Source organism: Sorex fumeus, unplaced genomic scaffold (genome assembly GCF_029834395.1).
Source record: "Sorex fumeus unplaced genomic scaffold, SorFum_2.1 ptg000006l, whole genome shotgun sequence".
NCBI lineage: Eukaryota > Metazoa > Chordata > Mammalia > Eulipotyphla > Soricidae > Sorex > Sorex fumeus.
In genome coordinates this window covers 39,290-47,018 of record NW_026606063.1, presented here as the reverse complement: position 1 = coordinate 47,018, position 7,729 = coordinate 39,290, and the positions used below count along the sequence as shown (strand labels likewise).

Genomic DNA, 7,729 nt, shown 5'->3' with positions numbered 1-7,729 from the left:
GGTTCCGGGATGGGTGAGGTTAGCGGGGGAGCACCCAGCACATCTGGCAACCTCCCAAGCCAACAAACATTTCAGTCTCCGCACGCCGCCGTGCAGGTGCCTGGCAGGGTTTTATTGGGTCTCGCTGCCTTGCGAGCCTGAAATGATCCGTCCCGCCAGGGCTGCCCAGACACCAGCCAGGAACCCAAGCCCCTCGGGGCCAAGGATGGGGGCATCGTTACTCGGCGAATTATGCAGTGTGTGTGTTGGGGGGGGGGGCTTGAAACACCTTCCCGGATCCAAACTCCCTCGGGCCGCGTTTCCTCCCCTCCCCACCGAGCCCTGCAAGGCTGAGCCGGGTCCCGGGGGCCAGCAGGGGCGGCGGGGGCCGGAGCGGGCGGGCGCGGGCCGGCGGCCGCCTGTTTCTCATCTCCGCCCTCCGTGGCAGAGAGAAGAAAGTCCCGCTGCAAAGGGTGGGAAGAGGCAGCTCCTTCCCGCTCCTCTCGGCGGGCGCGCGCGGCGGCAGGGCTGGGGTGCGGGCGGGGCGCGCGCGGGGCGCGGGGCGGGCAGGGGCGGGCGCGGGACGGGCAGGGGCGGGCTCGGGGCGCGGGGCGCGGGGCGCGGGGCGGGCAGGGGCGGGCTCGGGGCGCGGGGCGGGCAGGGGCGGGCGCGGAGCGGGCGGGGGGGCGCGGGTGGAGCAGGGGCGGGCGCGGGGCGGGCGCGGGGCGCGGGAAGGGCAGGGGCGGGCGCGGGGCGCGGGGCGCGGGGCGGGCGCGGGGCGCGGGACGGGCAGGGGCGGGCGCGGGGCGCGCAGGGCGGGCAGGGGCGGGGAGGCGCGGGCGGCGGGAGCGGCGCGCTCGCACGTTGGCGCGCCGACCCGGGGGCGTCCTGCAGCGCCAGCCGCGCCTCGGCAGCCCGCGGGGAATGGCCCACGGCGACGCCGGCCGCCGCCTGTGACCGTCTGCGGCCCTCGGAGCGGCGGCCGCGCCGGCGCCGAGCCCGAGGGACCCGCGGCCGCCGCCTCCGCCGACCCGGTGGTAAGAGCCTCCTGCAGCCGCGTCGCGCCGCGCCGCGCCGCGCCGCGCGGGGGTCCCGGGGCCGACCCCCCGCGCCTCTGTCCTCAGCTCACCTCTCCGGGCGCGCGGGCTCCTGGCCCCCGGCCCAGTCTGGCGGGGTGGGGAGGGTCCGGGGTGCGGGAGGCGGGTTTGTGCGTGACTCAGGCCCTTGGAATCCTACCTTTGGGGTGCGTTTCCCGTGGAAGGCAACTCGGTTTAAAATAAAGAGAAAGGGAGAATAATAACAGCTCCGATACCGCGCAGAGCCCCAGAGTCTTTGTTCAGGACACTTGGTGTGCCGGGACTACCCGGGGTGCAGGGCTGGGCCGGGGCCCTGGGCTTAGCCCATCAGTTCTCCAGACCTCCCGCTGGGCCACCTGGCTCAGGCCTGGGCCACTGGACCACCCTGAACCGCTGCGGCCCAGCCCACCTGGACCTTGTAGGAGCTGAGCGAAGCAGTATCCCGAGGCCTCTGATGATCAGGGTTGAAGGTCAATACTGGCCACAGTTACCACTGAGGTCCAACTGGGGGACAGTGCCAGGACATAGGTGGGAGTGGCCAGCAGGAGCTGAGGTGGCAGCCTCCAAGGTGCCTTGGCATCCCGGCCAGCCACCTGCTCCCAGCCCTGTCAGGAAACTAACCGAAGGATGTTGATTCTTGGCCATGGAGGGGAGGTGGGCAGGAGTGGGCTGGTGGCCCCAGGAAAGCCAGGTCCCTGTCCCGTGTGTGCTGGGGACGGGCTGGCTGTGTTCCCTAGCTTTCTGGGGAGACTGTTGTCCCATCCTGTCTGCTGGGCTGACCAAACAGATATGAAAGGCTATGACTTGTCTACCTTTGAGCCCAGGTGCAGAGACCCCCTCAGAGAGTGCTTTTGGACCCCCTGCCCCCGATGATACCCGCCAGCTGACTGGTTTTATTATACATGTACATCTTTGTGGAGCTCTCTTACCTCTCGCTCCTTGGCAGACGCTGCACTGCGGTGGGCAGCATCCTGGTGGTGCTGAGCACAAGGGAAGTGTCCTAACGCCCGTGCTGGCCCTCAGGTCCCTCCATGGCTGATATCAACAGCACATGAATTTGTGGATTTAAACGTCTCCGTCCCGTAGCAGAGTTGCTGCCTAGTGTCACCTAGCGGACCAGGCATTTCACACTGCAGCGGGCATCGACCAAGAGGCCCCTCCTGCTTCCCCTGCCTGTGCCATCACCTTGCCTCGTGGCACACCAGGAGTGTCACTTGCAAAATATCTTCCCAGCCCATTTTGCTTGGCTCAGACTCCCAGAAGTCATTTTGTGGACATCCAGCTTAGAATTTCTGTGTCTGCACGTTTTCGCTTCAGCAGAGAAAACTTGACTGGAATGAGATCTCATAAAGGAAAGAGCAAGCCAGGATAAAAAACCATTAGACCATGTTTCAAGTTTCAGTGCATAAGGATAGAATTTCACATGCTGGCAGTGACGCGCTCAGTGAGAAACACTGACATCCTCCATGATATTAATAATAAAAAGCTACCACCATGAACTGTAAACAAACGCTTGCACAAATCAGCGCAGGACTCGGAGAGTGCTGTGAAGTACAGGTCAGTGTAGCTGGGGCTGGGGTTGCCGGTCAGAGGGGACAGCACAAAGTCTGGACTTTCCTAAAGGGCGGGGACTTGGCAGCGGGTCTAGTTTATATGGAATGAAATTCGTCAGAGGAAAGGAAATTTTTTTTTTAAAAAAGCTCCGCTCTTATTTCCAGAACCCTAAAGCGAGTGTAGATTTCAAGCCAGAAAGTGTCCTGCCCAGAAAAAGCTCCCTGTGTCCAGCTGTGAACTGTCTTCTCTGCTTTGCCCCCCCCCCCCCCCAGCAGTGATCAGGGGTTACTCCTGGCTCTGCACTTAGGAGTTACTCCTGGCAGTGCTCAGGGGACCATGAGAACCAGGGAGAGAACCTGGGTTGGCTGTGTACAAGGCAAAGGCCCTCTCCACTGTACTACGGCCCTGGCCTCCTGGTGGACATCTCCATACAGAGGTTGGGTCAGGTTGGCTCTGGCAGATTAACCCACGCCGTCTACAGGTCTCAGCCCAGGATTCAAGGCACAGACTCCCTGGCCAGGAGTGCTCTGGGATGAAGGAGCATTTTCTGGTTATTTCTCCTGCACTCCCCTTGGAGTAGGATGCCCAACTCCACTGGGCCCTGAATCCAGCTGCTGAGGGCCCCCATGTACTCTCTGGGACAGAAGTCAGGGAGTTGGGACCCCTCTGGGGGAAGGAGGAGCCCTGGGCAGTGAGCCAGATGTGCCATTGAGTGGCCTTGTCACCTGGCCTTGGCTTCCTCCATGATTGAAGTGGTCCTAGGCATAGCTTGGCAGTGCCAGTGGCCTCACCTCTACCCCACCCCTGGCACACATGGACAGAAAATGAGGTCCAGGAGTGGATGTCTGTTTGAGAGGGAAAAGACCTTGTTGCTTGGGGCTGCAGTGAGGGTGGCGAAGGCGGTTGAATCTCGGGACAGGGGACCCCATGCCACTGACTTCCCACCCTCCCTGGCTTTCAGACCCCAGACCATCTCCTCCTGCCCTCCCTGAGCCCCAGCGCCCATCAGGTCCTGCAGCGGGAGGAGGGGGCAGCTGTGGGCAGCCCCTGGGAGTCCTGCCTGTCTGGGCTGGGCTGTGCTGGCCGGGAGGCCCACTCCTGTTTAATATTCCGCTGGCTCTGCCATGCTGTGCTTGGCTCCAGGGCTGAGCTCCCGGCCGGAATCCCGCGCCAACTCTCTGTCTTCAGCTCCTGTGTTTTGACTGGAGGCAGATCCAGTTCCGGCCGACCAGGGCTGGTGGGAAGCACAGCCCAGCGTGTCTGTCTGCTCAGTTCTGGGAGATGGAAGTGGAGGAGCAGCTGTGGTGGGGAGGCAGGGTGGGGGTGGGGGTGGAGGGAGCAGCAGCAAGGAACCCTAGAGCCTGGAGTCATGGGGGGCTCTGCCTCTCCCCACCCCCTTCCTCGAGACTGACAAGCAGATTTCATCAAAAACTGGAGGAGGGCCTGGAAATCGATTTCGCCTTATTAATAGATGGGAAGCGCAGGGCTGGGCCCTCCCCGCCCCCCCCCCCCCCTCCCCTCTCCGCCAGTGGTTCTTGGTTGCCGGCAGGTTGGGAGAAAGTGTGTCTGGGAGGCAGAGCTGCCACTGTGTGGGCGGCTGAGGGGAGAAGCAGGAGAACAATAAGAAATGGAGTTGGGAAGATCAGCCTTGGGAAGCAGCTCTGTGTGCACGGGGCTGAGCTCATGACCGCTGCCGAGCACATGAGGCTTCCTTTGAAGCGCCTTAAAGTGCTTCGAGGCGCAGGGAGGCCCGAGTCCCAGCGTCCCCCAGCTCTGCTGGCAGCTCAGAGCCCGTTTCTCTCTTGCAGGCCCGAGGCACCCAGCCATGACTCTCGTGCTGCCCATGAACCCGTTCCGAGAGGCCATGGTCTCAGAAGGAGCAGCAGAGGTCACCAGCTACCACGCACTATGGGAGGCTGCCGACAGCTGTAGGGGCACCAGTCCCCCAAGGCCAGCACCGGCCCTTGTGGAGGAAGAGAGGAGGGCCGGGCCCCCCCTGGCAGGTACTGACCAACGCCACCTCCAGGCTGTGGATGGGCAGGCGGCTGTTTCTGAAGATTGCGCCCTATCTCTTGACCCGAGCTCCTGTGTTACCTCAGCCCTGTGGGCCTGACAGTGCCAGCCCTGCCCCACAGGAGAGAGGCAGCTGCACGGAACCTGGGACGAAAAGAGAGATGGGTCCTGTCCCCCAGGGTCCTTGTCCTACAGCTTTTAATGCAGCCTAGAAGCTGGCAGTGGATGGAGTGTGGTTCAGGGCTGGGCACCGATCCACAGTACTTCTGGGCTTGATTTCCAAGCTCTGAGCCAGAAGTAGTCGCTGAGCACTGCTGGGACTCCCCTCTCCCCAGGATTAAAAGTCGTGTTCTTTAAGAATGTAGCTTCACTTTGTTGCGAGCAGAAAGGAAATGGGCTACTTGTGATTTTAATTTAAATGTAAGGCATTTTAAATTTTAGATTCTGAACATGGGATTCTTGCCACTGCCCCATGGGACAGATAGAGGTTGCGTGGTTAGGCCAGATCATGGCCGGCTTAGTGGCCCTGATCAGCGACCCTCAGGGCTGTCTGATCTGAGTGTCGGGACTGGTCAGTGTGTGCTCAGTGCTGTGCGGGGCACCTGTCCTCAGGGACGTAGTGGAGCAGTTCCTGTAAGTGCCAGTGGGGGTTCAGTCTGCCACCCTGGCCAGTTGGCCCGGAGCTCCCCTGTGTGCAGATGAAAATTCTGAGTCCCCACGTGCCACGGCGATGCCCCTGTGCTCGGGAGCCCTTTGTGGGCTGCAGTGCTCGGCAAAGCAGCAGCTCTTGAGATGAAGGTTTATTTTCAGCTGCCACACACACAAACGAGAGCATAGTCGAGTTCTCTTCGAGACGGAGCTAGTCTTTGTGTTTGAAGAACCTCTAGCGAACCGCATGTCACTTGCCATCTTGTTTCTTCTCGCAGAACCCCACTACCGAGGAATTTCAGCTCCTCTGACAGCATCCAAGATCACGTACTTTAAGAGGAAGTTTGTGGAAGAGGAGGAGTGCCCCCCGCCGCTCAGCCGCTGCAGCCATCAAGTAGGTTTTCCCAGTAGCCATCATGTTCCACTGAGAGCTTCAGATACTTGGTAGCAGTTGCTCTCTGCATTCCCAGAAACCCTGGTTTCCTCCCCAGCAGTGAAAATGAACCGCTTCTCCGTGGAGCCATAGTAGTTCTTGTCACTTTCTTGGGCCTTGAGTTATTTCTCACTCGCAGAACTCCTGGCAGAGCCAGGAGTCCTTGACCCCCGTATGGGAAGGATGTCATCGGGGCGTGTCCTGTGTGCCACTGACCACACGGCTCTGGGCTGGGGTGTCCGAGCCTCTCAGCCCAGGACCAGAAGCCATCCCAAGAGGCCATGCTGGGCTGTGGGTGCTGGGCTGTGGGTTCCAGGCCATGAGCTCTGGGCTCTCGGCCGTGGATTCTGGGCCCTGGCTCTGGGCTTTGGGCTCCAGACCATGGGTGCTGCCACGCATTCCCTGTTGCTCCCCATCTTGTTTGCAGACCATCTCTGTGTTGGAGGAGCGTGCCCACATCCTGTACATGTCCTTGGAGAAGCTCAGGTTCATCGATGACCCTGAGGTGTACCTCCGGCGGTCCGTACTCATCAACAACCTGATGAAGAGGGTCCATGGGGACATCATGAGGCAGAATGCCTGGTGCTTCCCTGCCTGCTCCTTCAGCAGTGCCTCTGCCCAGGACTGGCTTCTGACACAGGACTGTCCTCATCGGAAGCGGATGCGGGTGTCCGAGGAGGAGTGGGACAAGGTCCATGCCTGCTGCCTGTACCAGGAATGCGGCAGCCACTGCCTGAGTGTGCCCCTGTGTGTGAACACTCACACTGCAAGTGCCTCCTCCTCCTCTTCCTCCTGCCCACCCTCCCCGCCCTCTCCGCCCTCCCCCTCCTCCCCCTCCTCCCTGTCCTCCTCGCCCTCCCTGTCCTCCTCGTCCTCCTTGTCCTGCCCACCCTCCCCATCCTCCTCGCCTTCCCCTTCGCCCCCTCTGCCCTTCCCCAGCTGCTCCCAGCAGGCAGACTTGGGAGGGGGGACCGTGCAGCTCTGCAGTGAGGATGTGCAGATGCCCACGAGCGATGTTTTTGCCACCGGTGCCTGGTCTCTCAGGGCTCCGGAAAAGCTCAAGACCAGCAACACCATCAGTGCCAGCAGTGGGGACGGGTGCCCCCACAGCCTGGAGGCTGCACGGGACCACCTGGCTTTTGAGTGCAGAGGGCAGTTCTGCGACTACTTTGAGGCTGGCTGCAGTGGTAGGAGCCCAGCAGCAAGTGGGCCCTGGAGGAAGCCACAGCGCAGGAAGGAGGTGGCGCCTGTCGCCAGCAGGCCGTGCTGGAGCGCGGGCAGCAGGATGTGAAGCACGCGTCCCAGGACATGGAAGCATGTGCAGCATGACCCCTTCGCACTCATCGATGTTATGTCAATGGACTTTCTAGTTTTGTACGACGAGGTGGTTGTGCTGTGAGCCTGAGATGGGCTGCGTCCAGAGCAGCTTCTCCGGGTGGGCCTTTACCCACAGGAAGCGGCCGGCAAGTGGACCTTGGTCTTCTGTCAAGAGAGGTCAGCCAAGTGGCCCAGGGGACAAGGTACCCTTGTGCAGTTTCCAGGACCCCCATGCAGCCAGCCACTAGCCCAGGACCCCAGCGTGTCCACTGGCTCCAGATGAAGATTGGGCGCTGCCCACAGGGGTCTGCTGCCCTGGCTGGTCCAGCCCCTTCTGAGTCAGAGTGAAGCAGGCACTTGACATCTTGGACTTCCGGGGGCCATTGCATGTTAGCATGGACAGTCCAGATGACAGGTGATTGAGGACAGAACAGACGCTGCCCGGTGTCCAGGGCAGCCCTGGTCACCCTGGCCAGCCTATGATGGATGGCGAGCTTTTGGAGAGGTCGACACAGCGCGATCTTTGGTGCCTTACTTTATCTTAATTTTGCCATTGTGAAAGTCAAGGATAGTCAGTTACAGCAGGGATTTCACTAACGGGAAAGACACAAACCCAGCCCCTCAGTGCAGCCGTCTGGGAGCCACTGGCTTTGCACTCTCGTGCTCAGTTTTGGTTCACCATCTCTGTTCTTCCTTTTTTTCGATGTCC

General features: G+C 61.4%; 1 protein-coding gene across 1 annotated transcript; it reads left to right on the top strand.

Moving 5' to 3' along the window:
- The first annotated feature begins 830 nt into the window (after positions 1 to 830).
- Positions 831 to 7,257, top strand: SERTAD4 (SERTA domain containing 4). Its single transcript, XM_056126166.1, has 5 exons — positions 831 to 1,016; positions 4,418 to 4,612; positions 5,549 to 5,664; positions 6,131 to 6,222; positions 6,643 to 7,257. Exons 2-5 carry the CDS (start codon positions 4,435 to 4,437, stop codon positions 6,992 to 6,994), a joined length of 738 nt encoding a protein of 245 aa, XP_055982141.1. The 5' UTR covers positions 831 to 1,016; positions 4,418 to 4,434; the 3' UTR covers positions 6,995 to 7,257.
- Positions 7,258 to 7,729: the final 472 nt, after the last annotated feature.

Excerpts from the sequence above, each read along its gene's own strand:
- SERTAD4 (XM_056126166.1), top strand. The coding sequence starts at position 4,435 with ATGACTCTCGTGCTGCCCATGAACCCGTTCCGAGAGGCCATGGTCTCA. Across the intron at positions 5,665-6,130 it reads TCAGCCGCTGCAGCCATCAA|ACCATCTCTGTGTTGGAGGA; the intron begins GTAGGTTTTCCC and ends TCTTGTTTGCAG. Across the intron at positions 6,223-6,642 it reads CCTGAGGTGTACCTCCGGCG|CTGCTCCCAGCAGGCAGACT; the intron begins GTCCGTACTCAT and ends GCCCTTCCCCAG.